Source organism: Rhinoderma darwinii, chromosome 13 (genome assembly GCF_050947455.1).
Source record: "Rhinoderma darwinii isolate aRhiDar2 chromosome 13, aRhiDar2.hap1, whole genome shotgun sequence".
Classification (NCBI taxonomy): Eukaryota; Metazoa; Chordata; class Amphibia; order Anura; family Rhinodermatidae; genus Rhinoderma; species Rhinoderma darwinii.
The window spans coordinates 26,517,897-26,540,375 of record NC_134699.1 but is presented as its reverse complement, the minus strand read 5'-3'; the positions used below and the strand labels follow the sequence as shown (position 1 = coordinate 26,540,375).

At 42.0% G+C, this 22,479-nt stretch overlaps 2 protein-coding genes across 2 annotated transcripts in view; both read left to right on the top strand.

Annotated features, from left to right (window-relative positions):
• The window catches only part of ZNF385C (zinc finger protein 385C), a 180,227-nt gene that overhangs the window by 117,323 nt on the left and 40,425 nt on the right, over positions 1–22,479 (top strand). The gene's annotated exons all lie outside the window — the stretch shown is intronic.
• Positions 6,903–21,501, top strand: C13H17orf113 (chromosome 13 C17orf113 homolog). Its single transcript, XM_075845273.1, is given in 4 exon segments — positions 6,903–7,111; positions 9,985–10,584; positions 16,400–17,905; positions 17,907–21,501. Coding segments are annotated over 3 exon segments (2,115 nt in total). The 5' UTR covers positions 6,903–7,111; positions 9,985–10,014; the 3' UTR covers positions 17,946–21,501.

The window sequence follows — 22,479 nt, the reverse complement described above, 5'->3', positions numbered from 1 at the left end:
CTCAACATGTTCACTAAAATATTGCAATAAAGAAACAAATATGTTACCACTGTCTTCCACATCAATGGTCCTACCTTTTATCTTTATTCCCCACAATATACTTTTTCACGTTTTTCTATATTTACCGGTTCCGTACATACCTCAGGCAGCCATTTTGAGTGTGTTATTAGTTCAGTAGGAACTTGTGCTATCGTGAAAGTGACATACTAATCTATAACATAGCTATGTGAGGAGATTGTTTTCTTTTTTTGCTAGTAAGATGGCTTCCTCTACTAGGTCTATGTGTCTGCTTTATAGTACAGCCGTGTTTATGTGTGAACCACTGTGCCATTATTACTGTTTTCGTGCTCTGATGGGTTTCTTTTTTCAGCCGTGAAGGCAGACCCATTAATTCAGTCATTTCTCCAGAAGATTTCCCCAGGTCCTGATAGTAATTAGATTGAAATCATTGTTGTCAGATTTTCCTAATTCCCATTATTAACATTTTTTCTTGGAAATTTTCTAAAGAGTCTAAGCACGAGAGATTCTTACGCTATGGACTGAAAAATGAACACCACATATATGGCAGCAAAATCAAGGATAATAGGCCAAATCTGAGGATTTTTTTTTTCTTATAACAATTGTGTAGTCAAATATTGTGTATTGGTGTGTGCCTGAACGCTGAAATTAACCCTTACTCTTGACAGGTCAATAAATCCATGAAATTCAGAAAATAAATTGAGTAAATTCACCGACCACTGACCTTATTTTATGACATGTGAACCCCAGTGATATGTTTTCTAGGAAAATCTATCTAGTATAATTATGGACTGTGATGATGGTGGTGATGGTATTATCCATCTTTGTTTTCTTTATATGTATATAGAGGGACTGTTGTTATTATTGAAAGTAATCAAGCGTTTACATACCAATGTGGCTGCTATGGTGCCTCTGAAGACTGTACCACCTTCTTTACTTCTAGGTTGTCATAGCCTGGGCAGGACTCCGCTCGCCAGAGGAATTGCCTTGTTACAAACTAGGGGCTAGGGAATTGACCCAAGGGTCTTGGAAAGGGCGGGGAAAACACAAAGCCCATCGGTTCATAATCGAAAAACCCAGTGCCATATTAGGAGGCCCAATTTAATCTATGCTATGGGGCCCTGTCTCGTCTATGTAAGCCACTGTTAGTAGGAATAGTAGTAATAATCCTATTTTAATCATGTACCATCCATATGCAGCGTTTCTCCAGCGGCGCTATTTTCTGTCTAAATCTTCAAGCTTGTTAGTGGTCTGTTCAGAATTTATGTGATTACTTTCATCCATCTCGTCCATGTCCTTTATTCCAACAACTCTTCTGTCTTCTCCATTAGGCTGGGTCGTAATATGTCCAAAATAAGATATAGCTTGAGTCTGGTTAATTGTGCTTTAGAAAGAAGGTCAGGCTTGATTTGGTCAAGGTTACATTCATAGTATGCCATGCAACTACTTCATCAAAAAATAAAGATTTGTAAACTAAAATAACCTTAAAGTACAATATACCCATGGTTTTTATACCGTATCGGTATCCAACATTTTGCCTCTTTTCATTACTTAGTTACTCAATTTCACAATAATGTCACTAGGTCTGATTAAATTGATAAGTAATTCATATGGGTAGTGAGGATGCCCATGAAAAGTATGGCTCCGATGTTTGTAGGATAGACTTTAATTAATTGGATACGGTTTAAACAGATGAGTGAGGCTTTATCATAGAGACCTGACATTACTGTGGTTTCCTCTAGCAAATGTCAAAGCTGATGTAGTATGTCAGTGATCTTTGGATAATCCATCTTGAGTGCACAATGTTACCCGGACTCTTCCACACAGCCCACTTCTCCGCTCTCTCCCGCTCTGTCACCTTGTGTTAAAGCTTTCTTGTTGACCTATCGCAGGACGTAGAAAGTACATGGCCCCAAGCCTTGAGCTTCTGTTCACCCTTTCCAAGCCGGGAAGGTCCACGTGCTGCAGCTAGGCTAAGCGTACCACTTCCTTCACTATAAAGATTTAGCGGTATCTTCAAAGCAAAATGTTGTGACTTTTTAAGCTAATTTCTTATTGACTATTCTCGCGTTGATAACACTCAGCAGTAGGTTATTCCAAATGTCATTTCTGGTCCCCAGGCTGTTGGAGACAAATCTTTCTCGCCATATTGAGGTCAGCTTCCAGTTTAATCAAAGCCTTGGAGCAAAATACTTAGCTCCTACCCCATGTCACCTTGTTGGGATGTGCGCACTGCGGGAATGTAGCTTATTAAAGGGCTGCGTTACATAAGTCTATTAAGCGTTATTCAGAATGTTATAGTAATGGAGGCACAAATATTTTTTTTATTATGATGGTTGTGGAGAGGTGGGGGTTTGCGAAATACATGCAGATGACTATTAGGTTGGGTTCACACAACCTATTTTCAGGCGTAATGGAGGCGTTTTACGCCTCAAATTACGCCTGAAAACACGGCTCCAATACGTCGGCAAACATCTGCCCATTCATTTCAATGGGTTTGCCGATGTACTGTGCCGACGACCTGTAATTTTACGCGTCGCTGTCAAAAGACGGCGCGTAAAATAACAGCCTCGTCAAAGAAGTGCAGGACACTTCTTGGGACGTAATTGGAGGCGTTTTTCATTGACTACAATGAAGAACAGCTCCAAATTACGTCCGTTATGGACGCCCCGCAAAACGCGAGTATGAGCAATTACATCTGAAATTCAGGAGCCGTTTTCTCCTGAAAACAGCTCCGTAATTTCAGACGTAAATGCAGTTATTGTGTGCACATACCCTAACATTTTATTGATTTCATTTAATGGTCATCATCTACTGTTTGATAGCTCAGCTTTATTCCATGTATTTGTGTGTAGCGTCATCTTATTATGTACTGTCGATCTCTGCAGCTGGAAAATACATTCACCACCTATTGGATAGGTATAAAAAAAAAATAAAAAAAAACCTTCCCACTTTCTCAGCTTGCTTTCCACAGATCATGAACTGCATTGTTATATGGGCTTATATCCACCTGCTCATTCTCAGTTTTCTTCATTTTTTGATTGTGAGGTGTCAGTCTTTTAGGCCTGATTCACACGAGCGCTGCGCATCTCGGACATGAAAAACTGCCGTTTTTCACGTCCGAGGTGCATCCGTGCTCGGCGCTGCGGGACGCGATGTCACACATCCACCATAGTTGAGAGTCTATGGAGGGATGTGTGAAAAGATAGGACATGTCCTATTTTCGCACGGACCCTTCACACGGTCCGTTGAAACAAAGGCTGTGTGAACGGCCACATTGAATTACATAGGTCCGTGGGACGGCCGCTGTTTCAACGGCCGTCCTACGGACGTTTAACACGTTCGTGTGAATCAGGCCTTAGTCTTATCAGATCATACAGCTTTTTCTACTTAATTTCAGTTCCTCACATTTGTAGCCAATGTCATGTGATAGTTTTTTCAATTATTTTTTTCCTGCCTTATAAAGCTGCAAAATCTGAATCCCTCAGACAACAATATCTCTTATCTCTGCTATATAAAACTTGTTACCAGTTTAGAGTTGTCATAGGTGTCTTGGTGGTCACTAGTGCCCCCTTATACAGTCAGGGTATGTTCACACAGCTTAGCAAAATACGTCTGAAAATAAGGAGCTGTTTTCAGGCGAAAACAGCTCCTGATTTTCAGACGTTTTTGTAGCAACTCGTGTTTTTCGCGGCGTATGTTACGGACGTTATTGGAGCTGTTTTTCAATGGAGTCAATGAAAAACGGCTACAAAAACGTCCCAAGAGACGCGTAAAATAACACCTTGTGGGAACAGAACACCGTAAAACCCATTGAAAGCAATGGGCAGATGTTTGTAGGCGTAATGGAGCCGCTTTTTCAGGCGTAATTCGAGGCGTAAAACGTCCAAATTACGTCTGAAAACAGGCTGTGTGAACATACCCTCACTCAGTTTTTTATTACAAAGTGTCCTAGACAGTCTACTTATTTTGTAAGAATCAACCTAAGTGCTTGTTAAAGGAAACCTGTTACGAGCATTTCACCTATTAAGCCAGCAATACCTGGTGGTAGGGGGTGAAAAATCATTTTTATCTAACCTATAATTATCTTCTATGTTGGCTCCGTACCTTTAGTATTCAGTTTTTTAGTCTTACTTTTGATCGACGGCCCCTCGCCTCCCCCCAGCACACACAAAATCACACACTTACGCATCAATGTTCTATTCCGGTGGATGCGCACAACGGGACACCATAGCGGCGCATGTGCAGTACCATAAAAGGTGCAAAGACCGTTATTTGCGGTTGGAGGAGGAGTTTAGGGGAGGAGAAAACGGCAATGAACTTTTGACAGCAGCGGCCAGCGAGAGGGGTGAGGAGAGTTCAATAGGTGAAATGCTGGTGACAGGTTCCCTTTAAAGAGGAACTATCACTAGGTCATATAAGTTGAACTGGTCTACTGACCTAAATAGCGCTGTCTCCCTGATTCCAGTGCTGGTTTTTCTTTTTTCTGGATCCCCCTTTTCCAGAGATATGGCCCACTTTTGTGTGGGCTCCCTCTATGCTAATTTGCTGTAGTTCGCTAACAGGGCGTGAACTACCACCAAGCTGCGTCGCGCTGACTGGTCATCATCAGAGGCAAGGAAGCTAGCTCCACCCATGTCGGCTGACTACAGCAAGTTAGCATATAGGAAGCCAACACAAAAGTGGGCCATATCTCTGGAACAGGAAAAAAACAGCGCTAGAATCAGGGAGACCGCACTATTCAGGTCAGTTAACCAGTTCAACTTATACAACCTAGTGACAGGTCCTCTTAAAAACTTTCTTGTAAACGTTGTCACTGGGATACTTGAAGTGTTGTTTTGTCTTTGATACTTATGTATTGAAAACGGCACAAGTGACTAGTGTCGTTTTATGACTAGTTACGTCTTTCTAAAAATGACTGATTTTTTTAAAAAATTATTTACGTGTGTCATTGAAATGAAGAGGGAAATAGTTGCGCATTCAGTTATTTTGCGTTTTAGAGTATTTTTCTGCTGATCAGTGGATGAAACATGGCAGCTGTAGTCTGCAGCACACAAAATAATTTGTTTGTTGTTTGCATCTATGCTGCTTAAACATATTTTGATAGGGCTGACATAGGAATCAGTGATCCATGCTGAACATACCGGAGGCAAAGGATGATATAACTGTACTCATTCCCTAGCGCCAATGTTCTCTTCTTAAAGCAGACCTTTCATCACCGAGCTGTAGGCAGCACAACATAAATATGTGTTACAGAAAGATAACACTATGTCCATTTATAAAGAACAATACTTGGCTGGTGCTGAAAATCTTGCACCATTCATTCTCCATAGCATCCTCATCACTCAGTATTGTGAAGCTTCGTGATGAGCCTATAGTGAGTCTGGAGGGTGGTATGGACATCATCGCTCCGCTGATCACTCTGCCTGCAGATTGGACTATGTCAACTGATCACAAGTCTGGTGTAAAGGCGTTAAAAACCTTTTGAATGTTTTTTTATTTTATTATTATTATTGTGTAATTTTTTTTGTGTCATTTTAAGCACTTTTTGAATTGACTTTTATAAAAAAAAAAATAATTATTGACATTTTACGATACAGCTTCTATGTATCCTGTATACATAGAAGCTGTATCGTTCTCTCTCAGCCGATTCCATCAGATCAATTTAGATGTGATCGATATTAGCTGGATCCTGTGCATCAGAGACACACGGGACACGCTCTCGGCCGAGCCGTCAGTTCAGCTGAACTGACAGAATCGGCTGAGAGAGAACGAAACAGCTTCTTTGTATACAGGGTACAAAGAAGCTGTATCATAAAAAATAAAACTTTTTTTTAAACAAAGTCAATTCAAAAAGTGTTTAAAATCACAAAAACAAAATGATTTAATAAACAACCATTTAAACTAGTGCATAGCCTTTAAAGTGGCCAAAGGATGGAGATTTATAAAAACGTATGCAAGGCGGTGAGAGAAGTTGCCCAAAGCTACCAATCAAGTTGCAGCTCACATTTTCCAAAGGGCCTCTGAGAAATAAGAGTTGAATTCGGATTGGCTGCTGAGGGCATCTGCTTTACTTTTCTCTTGCACTAGGTTTTCTAAATGTGTCTCTTTATGATAATAAGGGGTATGATTAATTTAAAGGGGTTGTATGGGTTTTGTTAAAAAAAATTGTGTTTTTTCCTGAAACAGCTCCACTCATGTCCAGTGGTTATGTTTGGTACTGCAGCTCAGTTTACGTTTTTGTTTTTTTAAATCTCCTATAACTCTTTTAAAGTTGGTCATACAGATAAAATAGTTTGTTTGGCCCATAGCTCTTTCCCCCAACCTCTGCAACAAATCTGCCAGGTGTGAACATCTGCCTAGTTTATAATGAGAAAAAAGGGGCACATCCACCTACAATTCATCTCCTCTAGAACTCAGAAGTGGTCATTGACCTAATAATTCTCCCTGGATCCAAGATTCTGGGGCACTCCTCAGGAAACGGGCACATAAGGTTAAATATTTCCTACAGTATGAATGATTTTCCTGAAATCATATGTATTTTGGGAAATATTGTATCATTGCATTTCCCCTCAATGGCCAAAAATCGTGAAGCAAAAGGGTAAGAACTGATAATTTTTAGCACCATAGAAAAAAACGCTACGTGTGAATAGGATATTCAAAAATGTATCATCTGGATGTTGCGTTGTGTAAAAAAAAAAAACACGAAAAAAACCGCAGTAAACTCCTCGTTGTGAACCAGTCTTCAGTCACAAAATTCTACATTTCGCTAGGAGTATGTTATTTACTAACGTTTGAGGGACGTAGAGGAGAGTCGCGCGCATCTCCGGACACTAGGGGGCAGCACTGACAATGCGGCAGAGTAGTAGTGAGTTCACATAGAACAGACGCACACATCATGGCTGCTCCCATGTCCCTGGGTCTCCCTGCGGCCGCCTGTAGAGCATTGTTTTCCCGGTGTTGACCGCTGGGCAGCGGCGGTAGAGGAGCCTGTGACTGGCAGAGACATGTCATCTTTGTGTGTAAGCTGGAGGAGTGATCAGTAATCTGCTGCAGCCTGTACACTTCCTCCAGCATCAGCTCTGGCAGCAGGGTGAGTATGTGCAGCAATTGTCTACACTCACATTGTCTACACTCACGTTGTCTACACTCACATTGTCTACACTCACATTGTCTACACCCACAGCTGCAGGGTCATAGTTCTCCTGACATTATGAGGTCAATGTATATTTTACTTGATAACTGTTGCATCTCATAAGTAAACATAATGGGGCAAATGTACCCATACAGGGGCACTGCCTGGCATATATAAAGTAACTGTAGCATGCTTCTTTATGAATATGGTGCAGCTATTGAGCGTGGGGAAAAGTGTCGCACAGCGTGCAACATGCAAGCCACACCCCCTTGTTTCCGACACTTTGCGAGTGTCCGGGTATTTTGATAAGGCGTTGAGCCAGAATATATTGTTTTTCAGTTAAACGGTGAGGGGGTCAGGTTTTATTTGCGTAGGCTTTGTTCACATTGCCACAGTCTCCCTTCTGGGGTTCTGCTGTTTTTATCAGTAATAAGTCTCTGTTCACATCAGGTTACAGCCTGATGTCAGAGGTATGCGTGGGGAGGATCGTAGAAGGCTGTGATGTATGCCACGGTATAGGCTCAAATTGTAAAAAAAAGCGTAGTGGAGACTGGGATAGTAGACACATAGACTATATTCTCCTGGATGTGGCCACGGGGACAATGCTGTTTGTAAAGATCCAGTGTCCAAGGACTATGTACATTGAACGGTATGTACGCCGGATGTAAACAACAGCATTGACCCTGTAGCCGCAGTCCTGGAAAGCCGCACTTGCTGACTGAATTACTTAAAGGGTAAGTTCACACGTAGCGTAAATACTGAGGATTTTTTTCCGCAATGGATTTAGTTGTTGAAAATCTGCAGCATAATACAGCAGCAGCAGAGCGGATGAATTGAACAAATCTCATCCACACGCTGCGTAAATGATAAGCAGAAAAAAACACTCAGAAATTGGCCTGTGGTGCGGATTTTTTAATCTGCAGCATGTCAATTGTATTTGCGTAATCGCTGCTTTTGTGTTGCAGGTTTTCACCATTTGAATTTAATGGGGAGGAAAAACCTGCAACAAATAGCAGACGTGGCGGTTTTTTTGCACGGAAAAGCTGAGATTCTGCCACAAAAAACACAACTCAGGAAAAAAAATAATCTTATACTTACCCAGGATTCTGTGCTTCTTTGTCCAGGCCGGCCTCCTGGGATGATGTTTCATCCCATGTGACTGCTGCAGCCAATCACAGGCTGCAGCGGTCACATGGGATAAAATGTCATCCCAGGAGGCCGGGCTGCAGGACAGCAGAGGGAAAGTATGTGTAGTATGGGCAATTTTCCGCAGCAGACGTTCAGGCCGAAAAACTGCACCACAATTTGGTGCGTTTTTTTCCATCCAGAATTCCCTCCGGCCGCCAGAGCGGATAGACTGTGTACCTTTACGCCGAATATCCGCCCTGTGTGAACTTAGCCGAAGGGTTATTCTAAACGTAGACGTTTATGGCATATCCACAGACTAACGAGCGTCTGACGTTGCTAGTTGGCAATAGGGTAAAGGAGCAGGAACATACCGGTATTGAAGCTCTTAGGGCCTGCATCAGGCTAAAAAAATTACTTTTATTCCACCACTCGCCGCATGCAAATTAGGTCTCCTGAGCACCAACCACTCTCTTCTGGCGTTGATTGACGGCTCTGCTTGTCTTCAGTGTCATACAAGTAGAGGTGTCAATCAACTAGGGAGGGGAGTGGTTGGAGATCTAGATGCTGTAAGGGCACCGGCCCTAAAGGCACAGCGGAATAAAAGTTATTTTTTACCCGATCGTCAACGCTGGTGTGTTCCTATTCCTTTATCCTATCGCCAACTAGCAGTGTCAGTCGTTTGTTAGCCAAAAATCTTATGGACTCCCTTTAAAGAGGAACTGTCGCCTCTCCTGACGTGTCTATTTTTAGTAAATACTTGTATTCCCCATGAAATAACAATTCTGGAGCAGTTTTTCTTCTAACTCTACATTGTGCTGTTCCTCTGTTATTCCTCTTAGAAAATGTATGAATAAATTGACAACTGGGTTTTACCATTCTCCTTGTCAAAGGGGTGTGTCCATACAGACTCACTCTGTCAGCACTGATTGGACATTGTCAGACTGTGTAAGGACACCCCCCCCCCCCCCCCAACTAGTTACACCCATTCGTCAATTTATTTATGTGTCACCAGGAGAGATAACAGAGGAACGGCACAACGTAGCGTTCTAAGAATAGATGCTCCAGGATTGCTATTACATGAGAAATGCAAATTCTAAAACCGACATGTCAGGAGAGGTGACAGGTCCACTTGAAGGACATATATATATACATATATATATTTCGTTCAGTTATCTTTGTCGTTATCACAGTGCCAGCTTATAGTTGGTGGTCTGTAGTAGTCCAAGGGTATATACTAGACTCAGGCCCTGTTCACACAGAGTTTGCAGGCAGAAAAATGTGCCTTAAATGGGAGGTCAGAGACGGAAACACCTGAAGAAAGGGCATAAGGCTTCTTTTCCCGCTCACATGGAATCAATGGGAGGTGATTTTGGCCGTTTTGTGGCGCGGTTTTCCGATGCGATTTCCGTGTTAACCGCACCACAAAAACTCAGTGTGAACAGGGCCTTACACTACATTGTGTTTTTTTGTAAAACCGGATTGTCTGCAGGGAGATTTGCCTCAACATCCTTATGAATTCATAAGAATGTTTCTCTATGTGTATACATTAGCCGTAGTATTTAGGTTACCAGCATTGCAGTCAAATGTTGGCCTTCCTGAAGCAGAGGCAAGTAATATACATCAAAATGTCCATCAACACTTGCTGTGGGAGACCGTTATTCTCGATCCCTAATATCTTTCCCCTTGTCTCTTTCGTCCACCAGTCTTGAGCTCCTTGCTCAGTGTAATGCAGCATGGACAACATCAACCCTCCCTTAATATTTGATTTCACCATGGGCAGCGGCGGGAGCATGGTGACCCCTGGAAAAAAGCCAGCAGGGGAGACTTCAAACTCCAATAAGAAATGTAAGCGGTATTTCAACGAGCACTGGAAGGAAGAGTTCACGTGGTTGGAGTTTGACTATGAACGAAAGCTGATGTTTTGTATGGAGTGTCGACAGGCTCTTGTGAAGAACAAGCATGGCAAAGCCGAGAACGCCTTCACTGTGGGGACCGACAATTTTCAGAGACATGCACTATTGCGTCATGTGACGTCCGGTGCCCATAGGCAGGCGCTTGCTGTGAATAGTGAGCAGCTAGCCATGGAAATGCAGTTTCACCATGAGATGAAGTCCGTCATCAAAGCGGAGATGGATCCATCTAAGATAGCTATTCTGACCACTGTCTACACCATGGCAAAGGATGGTATCTCCAGTGGGAAACTTCCATCTCTGCTGGAGCTGCAGAAATTTAATCTTTGTGAGGCTTTGTTGTCTTCCGAGCAAAATGAATATTACCATCCAAGCAGTGTAAGACAAATGCAGGTGTGTACAGTCCGCTTCAGCATAGTAGAAGACTACAGTCTCATTTGTCAGATTATTGGAGAATTCTTATAATGTCTCCATTTTCTAAAAACACATTGTAAGATCAAGTATGAAGCATGTCCGTGGAAAGGCATGCATTTTGCTTCTAGTTAAAAACAACCCCCAATGCTTTTTCCGTGGTGCGGAACCATGGTTCTATTTGGCAAGGTGTCAATTTTAAGCTACTCCTGGCCTGGGTAAAGGCCCTTTTACACTGGCCAATTCTCGGACAAATGCGTGTTCATAGAACGCTCGTTGCCAATAATTGCCCTGTGTAAACCGGGCAGAGATCAGCAGATGAAGGAGCAAACGCTTGTTCATCTGCTGATCGTATCGTTTTAAAAATGGAAAATATTATCGTTGACAGCAGGACATCTCCCTGTGTAAGCAGGGAGACGCTGCCAACATGATGATGATGGATGGGGACGAGCGATTGGAGTAATGAGCCCTCGCCCCCATACTAGCTTCTTGTGATCGAGACAAACGAGTGCCGATCAACGAGATGTGTAAGAGGACCCTCTATAGATGCCCAACGTGACTGCCCATACTAGCTGCATCTTTTTGCCCCTGAATTATTCCATCTATGCAACAATTCTTTTTTCTTTCTCCAATGCATCATAAACGAAAAATATGCTAACATTATAAATAATCTGGATTAAATAGTCTACCGTTTTGTGGCCATAGTCCTATACTGACCTATGTGTCTCCATGGTTACAGACTACAAACAAACCTGCATGTAGTCATTCTGCAGTCATGTTATACTTCACTCCCTCTGGCCAATCTTGTTGCTGACCTACAGACAGTAGAGGGGGCAGGTGAGAGTTTGGCCGGGTTCCCACATAGCGTAAACGCTGCAGAATTTTGTGTGGAAATTCCGAAGTGTTTACAGTAGCAGCAAAATGGATGAGATTTAGTAAATTTCATGTCCACACTGCGGAAAAATACCGCGGCATAAACGGTAATAACTTGACCTGCGGTGCGGAATTTAATTCCATGTCCATTTATGCTGCATTTTTGCTGATTTTCCGTTGCGGGTTTTCCCACTTGAATTCTAGGGGGATGCAAAACCCGCAACAGAAATCCAAGCGTTGCGACTTATGTGGTATAGACGCAGCGTTTACGCTGCAAAAATTGCAGCGCCGGAAGAAAGAAAAAAAATCATACCCAGGCCAGAATGCCCTTCTTCTTGCTGTCTGGCCTCCAGGGATGATGTCGTATCCCATGTGAGTGCTGCACCCAATCACAGGCTGAAGCGTCACATGGCCTGCAACGTCAACCAGGGAGGCCGGAGCGGACGTCGGAGGAGGGAGGGGATAAGTATGAACGGCTTTCTAACATAATGGAATTTCCGTCCAAAAAATCGCACCACAATGTGGTGAGATTTTTCGGATGGCATGCCCTGCGGGTTCTAAGTCGGACATTCTGCATGATTTTTACGCAGCGTTTCCGTCCCAAGGAACCCGGCCTAAGGGTTCTTTTACATCCCGATTTGGGCCATAAGAATGAGCGCCAATTGGCGAGACAGCTTGCCAATTGGTATTCGTTTGCTCCTTTCACAATGCGCAATGATCGTTTATGTATGGGGACGAGCGATCGTTGTTACAATCGTTTATCCCCATACATATCTATATGTGCTGCTGACTATCGACCATTTTATTGGCCGCATAAACGATGCGATCAGCCGATGAATGAGCCTTTGGTTGTTCATTGGCTGTTCGTTTCCTTGTTTACACAGGGCAATGATCGGGAGTGAGTTCATATGAATGCTCGTTTCCCTGATCATTTGCCTGTGTAAAAGGGCCTTGACGCATGAATGCAGAATCAGATTACATAGGGTTTGTTTGGTGTCTGTAACCATGGAGACACTTAAGTCTGCATAGTAACTGTAGACACAAAACAGCAGAATTTTTTTTAAATCAAATCATTGTTCATAAAATATTGGTTGCAAGGCTAGACTTAGGGGAGATTCACACGAACGTTGCGTTTTTGCGCGCGCAAACAACGCAGCGTTTTGCGAGCGCAAAAACCATTTGACAGCTGCGTGTGTCATGCGTGTCTGATGCGCGGCTGCGTGATTTTCGCGCAGCCGGCATCATAGAGATGAGGCTTGTCAACGCCCGTCACTGTCCAAGGTGCTGAAAGAGCTAAATCTTTCAGCACCCTCGACAGTGAATGCCGAACACAACAGCGAAAAACCTGTAAAAAAAAAAGATAAAGTTCCTACTTACCGAGAACTTCCCGGCCGTTGCCTTGGTGACGCGTCCTTGGTGACGCGTCCTTGGTGACGCGCCTCTCTTGACATCGGGCCCCACCTCCCTGGATGACGCAGCAGTCCAAGTGACCGCTGCAGCCTGTGATTGGCTGCAGCCTGTGCTTGGCCTGTGATTGGCTGGAGCTGTCACTTGAACTGAAGTGTCATCCCGGGAGGTCGGACTGCAGGAAGGAGACAGGAGTAATCGGTAAGTTAGAACTTCGTTTTTTTTTACAGGTTAATGTATTTTGGGATCGCAAGTCACTGTCCATGGTGCTGAAACAGTTTAACTCTTTCAGCACCATGGACAGTGACTATCTCCTGACGTCGCGTACCGATAATTTTTTTGCCGGGATCGGCCAAAACGAGTTTGGCCGAACCCGGTGAAGTTCGGTACGCTTGTCCGGCTTCGCTCATCGCAAAGACACTCCGTTTGGATGTTCGGAAACAGAAAAGCACGTGGTGCTTTTCGGTTTTCATTCATCCTTTTCACTGCTGTTGCGCGAATCACGCTCGTCCCACGGAAGTGCTTCCGTGTGGTGCGCGTGATTTTCTCGCACCCATTGACTTCAATGGGTGCGTGATGCGCGAAATACGCAGAGTTATTGAACCTGTCGCGCTTTTTGCGCAGCAGACAAACGCTGCGCAAAAAGCACGGACTGTCTGTACTGCCCCATAGACTTGTATTGGTCCATGCGTGCCGCGTGAAAACCACGCGGCCCGCACGGACCGAATACACGCTCGTGTGAATCCCCCCTTACCCTTTAATGAAATGCAGCACTTTAGGCCACGTTCACACGCCGAGGATTCTGCAAACAATACTCCAGTAATGCAAGTGAAAAGGTTATTTTATGTCCACCACAGATAAATATAAGTAGGACAGTGCGAAAAAAAAATAAAAAATTTGTAAAAGAGGAAAACCCCATTTAGAATTGATGTAAGTACAAGTAGCACAAGTTTGCAGCATTTCCCAATCCGACATGTCACATTATGGTAATTTCCAATTGGGCTTTGCTGGTTAATATTCATTACTGCCGTTCACACCTTATAGCGAATAAGGCTTTCTATTTTAAGGAGATTCCTGAAAATGCTTTTAGGGTGAAGCCGCTGTTGTAAGATTCTTACCTTAAATGTTGTGATAAATGAAATGCAATCTTGATCTGCCATTTATCACAGCTTGCGGGTTATAAATTAGCTCCCTATGGATAGTCATAAAGAATAGCACCATAAAAAGGCAGTCTGCAGAATTTATTACTAGTCTCTAAAGGACGAATCTCAAGTACTGTGAGCCCTAATATAAGGAGGTATATTTTGTTTGTTTCAACAGGGTAGTTGTTCACATGGTGCAAATTTAGATTTTTTTTTAAACCAGAATTGGATCTAGAAGAGGAGACACTTTAAGGCCTTATTCACACGGACGTGTCCGTTTTGTGCGCGCAAAAGGTCCGTGTGGCATCAGCATATGGTGCGTGGCTGCGTGATTTTCGGGCAGCCGGCATCATTATGACACCTCGTGCTTTTCTGTTTTCAATCATTTATTTTACTACTGTAGCGCGCATCACCTGGAAGTGCTTCTGTGTGCCGTGCGTGATTTGCACGCACCCATTGACTTCAATGGGTGCGTGCTGCGCGAAACACGGGCAAGTATAGGACATGTCGTGAGTTTTACGCAGCACACATATGCTGCATGAAAATCACTGACAGTCTGAACGGCCCCATTCACTAACATAGGTCCGTGCGACGCGCGTGAAAATCACGCACGCATAACACGTTCGTGTGAATAAGGCCTAAGGCTTTGCTTTATGTCTCTTCTGTTTTGGTTCTGTTACTTGTTTTGGCTTAAAACACCTGCAAAATTTGCACAAAATGTGCTCCTTCCAGCAAAACTGGAAGTGTTTTTTGTTTTTCTCCACCCTTTGTAAGGTAAATGATAGTTTTGAGCAAACCTGTCCACTTTAGTACTTTTATCCCTCATGTTGACAAACCACAAACTGAGTGGCAATGCCACCCCATCAGAATATACCCCATGTTCTTTTTGTAGTTGCCATGGCTGACCAGTGCCAAAAAAAAGGGTTGACCACTTTAGAAAAACATTTTTTGTTAGGGGGGCCTGCCAATAATGAGCTGATCACCAGGTGTGCCGCTGCTGGGACTCCTATCAAATATCTTTGCGGAAGTTCGTCAGCAAGTGTTTATTTCCCCTGCAGCACCACCACAGGTGGAATAAAGAATTACACAGTTCCTGTGGAAATCATTATGGCTGTTCGTATAGTGCACGGCTGTGCCTGGTCCTTCAAAGTTGTATTAAAGAAAAAAGATTGCGGCTCTATTATAAGTACAAACCAGGATGCTAGTGTGAACAGACACGTATTGTTATTATTATGGTCCAGTCATCTAAGTCATTATTGAATTAATGGTTAAGGTTCTGTCTTGTACAGGAGCCCAGCTCCCCTCTGCTCTGATATATTTTAGGCAAGAGATATCTGAAAGACACAGTAATGCAATAAAAATGAAGGGCAAATTTAAAGGTCACTGGGTTTTGGATATTTGCCCTTTTTATATAAAGGAAAAAAAAAATCTTGGAATGGCCATAGCCTTTAATTAATCACTGCCCAGTTCACTAAGCCTCCTCAAGCCATGGCACACATCATCCCCTACAGTTTTTTTTTTCTGTAGCAAAATCACTTCTACCAAAATGAAATACAATTGTACAGATGCCATGAGGCATTGTCTGAGCCCAGTTAAATCTGGCTGCCAGCTGGAGATTTGCATGCCCAGTAATGGGAAAGAGAACAAGGCAAAGATCTGAGCCTCGACGCTTCTCCGCTGTCTGTGTGACTTGAAATAGGTCAAGTATAATGTTGATTGTTGTCAATAGAGAAAAAGCGAAAAAGAAAATCAACTTTTTTTTTTTTTTTTGTCGTAAGATTACAGAAAACGGTATAGTGTCTAATGTTTTGTTTTCAATTGGCGTTTATTAAAAATCACTTTGAAATGCACTCCCTATATTAGTGACTGTAGACAGTGTTTCTTGTATTCATTCAGCCATAGTATTTCGGAATGTTTTTTTGTATGTGTATATATTATATAGATATATGATCAGATTGGTTCTGGTCCATTAAATCAACCCCTTTCTAAAATGAAGTTGGCCTGATGAAACCTTTTAAAACCTGGAAGTTGTGCCCCGCAGCCCATATCACCCAATGTAGAAGAGATGAATTACATGGTGGGATGGGTCTGCCTGATCGCGAGCCGATGATACTTAGTGGCTCTGGCTCATAGAGTCTTTTACAGTCTTCTGTCCAAATGTCCTAATAGAGTATATGGAAAAGGGTTGTCTTTGAGGCAACCCCCTTTAATTCGAATGATAATATCTCCGTGTAGTCCTAGAAAAATCTTATTATACCGAACCTAGTAATTACACAAAGGCCGGTATGTGTTGTTTTGGGTGTAGTTGCTAAAAATGTATCCTGGAATTATGTAAGAGATAAAGATTGACATACTCTTGTGTTTGATCAATTCAGGCAGCCATTGTTAAAGTACTGCACAGTGAAGATCGAAAGAGATTGAAAGACTCTCCGTTCATTGGGCTTGTGTTTGATGAGACCATGGATATCCCAGAACAACGAAATCTCGTAGTGTTCACTACATCCACTTCACCATGTGATGGACAACTGTTCATCACATTCCTGGGAAAGTTTGAGTTGTGTTCAGGGGATGCCAGCTCTGTTTTAGACAAAGTGAAAGACCTATTAAATGATTTCCATGTCCCACCTAAGAAAGTAGCATGGTTAAGTTCTGATGGTGCATCACTAATGTTAGATAGGCAAAATGGTGTTGGTGAGAAGCTGAAATCTCCTTGTCCACTTGTTTTGGATTTCCACAGTATATCACACAGAAGGTCTTTGCTTCCAACTGAAAGTTTTACCAGTGTTGAATATGCAAGAATGTATGAAAGTATTATAGATGCAGTATATAGACTGTATGGCAATAAAAATGGGGAAAGTCAAAGCTTTCATGAGTTGCATAATATTCTCAACATCTGTGGCATAGACTTAAATTTCGCAAGAACAGTACATTGGATATCCATCTTGCCAGCTGTTGAAACCATTGACTCTTCTTGGCCAACTCTTGTTCTTTTACTTGAAAGTGAATCTGCCAAGTCTCCTATAGCCAGTGGACTGTGTCTGGAGCTAAAAAAGTTCTGGTTTGTGGCTTTTACCAAGGTTTTACTTGATGTACTTCCCATCTTCCAAAAACTCAACCAGTTCTTCCAGATTGAGGATCTCGATATATCTATGATAAATCCAATAGTTACGGCATCGCATGCCACTTTGCAGGCTCAGAAATCTACAAATGGGCAGAACTTTCAAGAGTTCCTCAACGAGTTGAATGAACATCCTGATGAAGACAATGAGAGCAGGTTCTACTACAAAGGAGTAGAATTAGTTGACTGCTCCAAAGTCCAGTTGAAAGACTTTGACCTTATAAAAGAAGCCTGTCTTGAAAATGTGTGCAAGAGCCTGCAGGACCGATTTCCTAGCAGCGTACTTAAAGTAGTCAGATCTTTTTCCATTGTCTTCGATCCAAAGAGTTACCCATCCTCCCTGGATGATATCGGTTCCTATGGAGAAATGGAACTACGGCACCTCCTACAGTATTTCTCTCATGTTTTGGTTCCTGAGAGAGCATCAAATGACTTTGCCCTCTTCAAGCGTATTGTGTTCAGCCTTAGCCACTTGAGTTTTCGAGATCTTTGTGTGAAACTGGTCCACTCCAACTCTGAGATGCATGAGCTTTTTCCAGACTTCACTGTCTTAGCTGCTGTTGCTTTAGTCATGCCAATTGGATCTGTACTCTTTGAAAAAATCAGTAAGGTGAAGGAGCTACAGAAGCCGAGTTGCCATCAAGGAAGAATGGCTGGTGACCTTAGCGATGTTCTTAAAATTGCCATCGATGGCCCGGTACTTAGTGAATTTGATTTTTCTAGTGCAATTCACTACTTTGAAAACACCAGGGAACAAGAGTCCTTTTGTCTCGGAAGGCAGGTGGGAAACCCATAATTTATGAAGTAGTAGTCACCGTGTGATTACAACAGTTACTGGAAAACACAGGGTTAAAACCGATATCCTGGAGAATAACAAATACGAGGGGTGCGTCATTTTTAAATCAATTACCAATCAATGTAATACTTGGTACATTAGAAAGCAATTCCTGTGACTTTCTATACAGGCTAATGGTTGCCATTCCAAAAAAAGGACTACATGAGGCCAGTGGACCCCACATGATACTCCAAAGTTCCCCTTTATTGAAAACCTTCATAACTACATTTCCATACATTATTTTCTGCAATTGTGTGAGACCTTAAAGAGATGAACACCTGAGTGTCTAAATGTATTTTCCCAATTTCACCTTACTGTATATAAGTTCTATTTAAAACCTGCATTCTAGTTCTCTACATTTCATATACTGATATGTTCATGTTTTTACCAAAGTGTTTATACCTTACGTAAAGTAGTTCATACTTTTTGGAACATTATCGACTTCCGTTTTAGTTAGAGCTCCAACTTGATTCTCCAGAAGAGTGTTTTATATCGAACGTCTTTTCCATTTTTTTATTGTGCTTTTCCTATCTTTTCTAAACATGTTTGAAGTAAGATCCATAATATAATTTACTGTACAAGATTTAACTTTGATGGCTGTAGCCTGTATTCGTATACACCAGAAAGGTGTAATCATTACTATAGAAGCACTAGTTAGGATGATGTGTTTTGTGGGCTATGTATACCTGTGTCACTATGTATAGGTAGTTCCTTTGTGAAGTATCAATGAATATTCTTAAAATTCAGTACTCACTTTCTAGAAACAATGAGCCAAAAGCTGCTTAATAACCCATTCATATCAGTATTTCCTTAGAAATTGGTTGACGGCATTCTCAAAGTCACAGCCGCAGTTTGTGAAAGTGACCGATGCACTTGAGATGTGCAACTGCAATTTTTACAACTTGCCACTAGGAGCGCTGTTTCATATCAATGTCTAATGCAGCTCTTTGTTTCAACAGGCATACAACATCGCAATATAAATGAATATATATATATGCAATATTATGACGTTTATTGCACATATGGTTGTTTTACTGTTTAAGAATAGCTTGAAACAAGGATTATAGCAAAAATAAGGAAGCTACCGATATAATCCTAAAGGGTAAAGTAAGCCAAACTGATGATTGTATGGGGTTCCCAATTCTAATAGAACACAAGCACTTAACCTTTCTGCATGTGCGCCTGGATTGTGTATAAGCAGGAACTTAAGGCACTTTTACACAGGCCGATAAGCGGCCGGTGCAGCGAGCGCCGATCAATAAAACATCGTTGATCGGCGCTCGTTTGCTCCTGTCACAGAGCGCTATGGATGGGGGCAAGTGGTCGTTACTCCCATCGCTCGTCCCCATACATTATCATCATGTCGGCAGCATATCGTCCTGTGTGACATATATTAACGCTCGTCTGCCCGATAATCGTCCTGTGTAAAAAAAAAACCTTTACAGAGATCCCCCTTTCAAATGCTGCTGTTTTGATACGTCTGACAAAAAAGATAAAGTAATTATAATTGTACAGAGTTCTTGAGAATTAATTTATTTTTAAAATTTTAGAATGTAATCATTGTTCATCTAACATATTGTTGTAAATTAAGCAGAACGGCACATGACATTTGATAGACAAACATGCAGTGTAAAGCATAGGGAAAAAAAGAAGCAGGGGGTGAGCAACAGCCTTAGTCATCATCAGAACTATGGCCGACAGGTGGATTTCTGACTCGCATAGTATCCAATAAGCACTCTGGCTATTCAGGAATCACTGACTATATTGTTGCCCAAATGGAGCAAAGTAAAAAAAACGAGACCAGAAGAAAATAAATAGGTTCCCACTACCCCAGTGTAGTCATTTATATATCACGACCATCCATGGGCTTCCTTTTTAATTTAGTTTTTAAAGAAAAAGTGAATCTACCACTGTAGATTCACAGGGAAACAATCATGTCCAATGGATATCATAGGAAAGGTAAAGTAGTGTAAGGAATGGTATCAATATCTATAGCAAATGACAATGGAGAGATCTGGGTCTCGCCGGCCCACGGTATCGGATTGATACCTCATAAATGGTTTATTTTTGTTGGGTTTTGCCTTCTCTGAACAATACCAGTTTGCAGTTGATAATGGGTTACATTTTATGGGAATTTTTTTTTTTTAATGATTCCAGAGGGTTTTTTTGTTTTTTTTAATATTTATGGAATGTTTCAATGCCATATAATATGAGGTAGAAATATAAAATGGGTATGCTGTAAAATTCCTTTAATTGGGCACAATAGTAGTTCTGCACTTGTCGTCTTATCCAAACTGTCTAATAATCTGCAGCATATTCTATCGTAGAATTATAATGTTTGAGCTAAGACACATTAGACTGCAGGTCTTCCTCTCTACCCTCAAAGTGGCTTCTAATTATAGACTTTTATGGCATATCCAAATGTCCAATAGGTGGGGCACTCCAGCACCCTGTTTGCTGGGCAAAGCTGCCACATGTGGGCAAAAAAATGAATGGAGAGCCTAGATTGCTCCGCTATTTCCTTAATTTCTTGAATGAAGAGAACCTCACGGTGTTCTCCTAATAAATGGTGGTCTTCTGGGCTCCGCATCTATCAGAGATTTATGGCATATCCTGTGCATGTGCCATAAATGTCTAAGAGGTAAACCCGTTTTAATTTATTTTCTCCAATAATCTGGAATGTTGGATAATCCAGTACCTTTATTGTTTTGCGGATCCCAGATCAAGGGAATTTTGCTGTCATACAAGCAGTACTTTTTTGTATTAAACTTTTTTTTTATTTTTTCACCTCCGTTTTTTACTTATTATCACAGCTAAGGATAGCATTTTTGCTACAGTCCCGATGTAGTACACTGGTAGTACTGGTTAAGATTTATGCAATGCTTGTATCATACACCTGGATAACATGCTTTAGCCTCTTACAGGTGTTTTTCCATGACTAAACAAGTGATGACCTAAACACAGGATAGGTCATCAGTATATCATCGGTGCGGGTCCGACACCTGGACCCCGCACCGTCAACCCAATCTGGCTGCCTCCGGTCACCGGATGTTACGGCCCATTATGCGATGTATGGAGCCGGAAGCGGTTTGCTCCAAACATTGCATAGCTGCAGCTCTGCTCCTATCCACTTGAATAGGAGCAGAGCTGCTGCCGGAGCCAACTTCTTCCGGCATGTACGTCCGGTGCTCGGAGACGGCTGAACGGTGCAGGGTCCGGGTGTCGGACCTCCACAGATCATGTACTGATGACCTATCCCATGGATAGGTCATCAGTTGTCCAGTAGTGGACAACCCCTTTAATCTTTGGTTATCAAAATCCCTATGCTTGTTTTTTGTAAATAAAAGGTTATTCTGTATGATTTTAACGTACAACGTAAGGATGTAACACATATGTATGTGTGTGTGTGTATGTGTATATATATATTAGTGCACAATTGTCAGTGCTTCTCTGATGCTCTAGTGTGCATTATAAGCCTTGTTTTTCTTCCAAAGAATATCTGACTTTTAACCACTGTATATCTGCATGTTCTTTTTTTTGCTTTTGTAAGAAAAAAATAAAAATACATATGTTCTATTCTTGTTGTTTATTAACCACACAATGCAGTGGCGAATAGCGCCAGGTCATTTAGAAAATGAAAATCCTCTGCCCATGTAGTAATGTGTCCATATCACACAGAATGTTACCCCAAATCCACGCAAGTTCACGGTCATCACTGATTGTTTTTTCGACACCTCTGCCTGTATTTGATCTAACCATAATATTGTTTTGTTCACTGTGGCTTTGTACCAGTTTATAAAATTCCACAGACACCAGCCAAGGGCGAGAGGCACTAAAATTTAAATGGTGACCTTGCAACTTGAATAAAGTTCACTTAATGCGGTATTGTTATGCATGAGAGAGGGTTGTTTTGTGGCATACATTTGGTTAAAAAGGAGAAAAAAATATTCAGATTTTCTTCCTATTTTACCTGTGTAAAAAGTTTAAAGAGAAACTTTCACCTGCCCAAACATGTGCAGCATGTAATGGGCAGGACTGTACATACCCTGTGTCACTATTTATTTTCCTATCTTTCTGATTGACGGACGTTTTTTTGTTTGTTTTTTTTAACGGCCATCACACGTCTGCATTAAAATGAATGCATGTCTATGGGCTATTCACACGCCCGTTTTTTAGCGGAGGAAGAGTGGAGAGGCATCAATCCAAGTGGCTTGTGGTCCAGTGTGAAGTTTCCACAGTCATTGATGGTTTGGGGAGACAGGTCATCTGCTGGTGTTGGTCCACTGTGTTATATCAAGTCCAGAGTCAGCGCAGCGTCTACCAGGAAATTTTCAAGCACTTCATGCTTCCCTCTGCTGACAAGCTTTATGGAGATGCCAATGTCATTTTCCAGCAGGACTTGGCACCTGCCCACCCTGCCAAAAGTACCAATACCTGGTTTAATAACCACAGTATCACTGCGCTTGATTGGCCAGCAAACTCGCCAGACCTAAACCCCATAG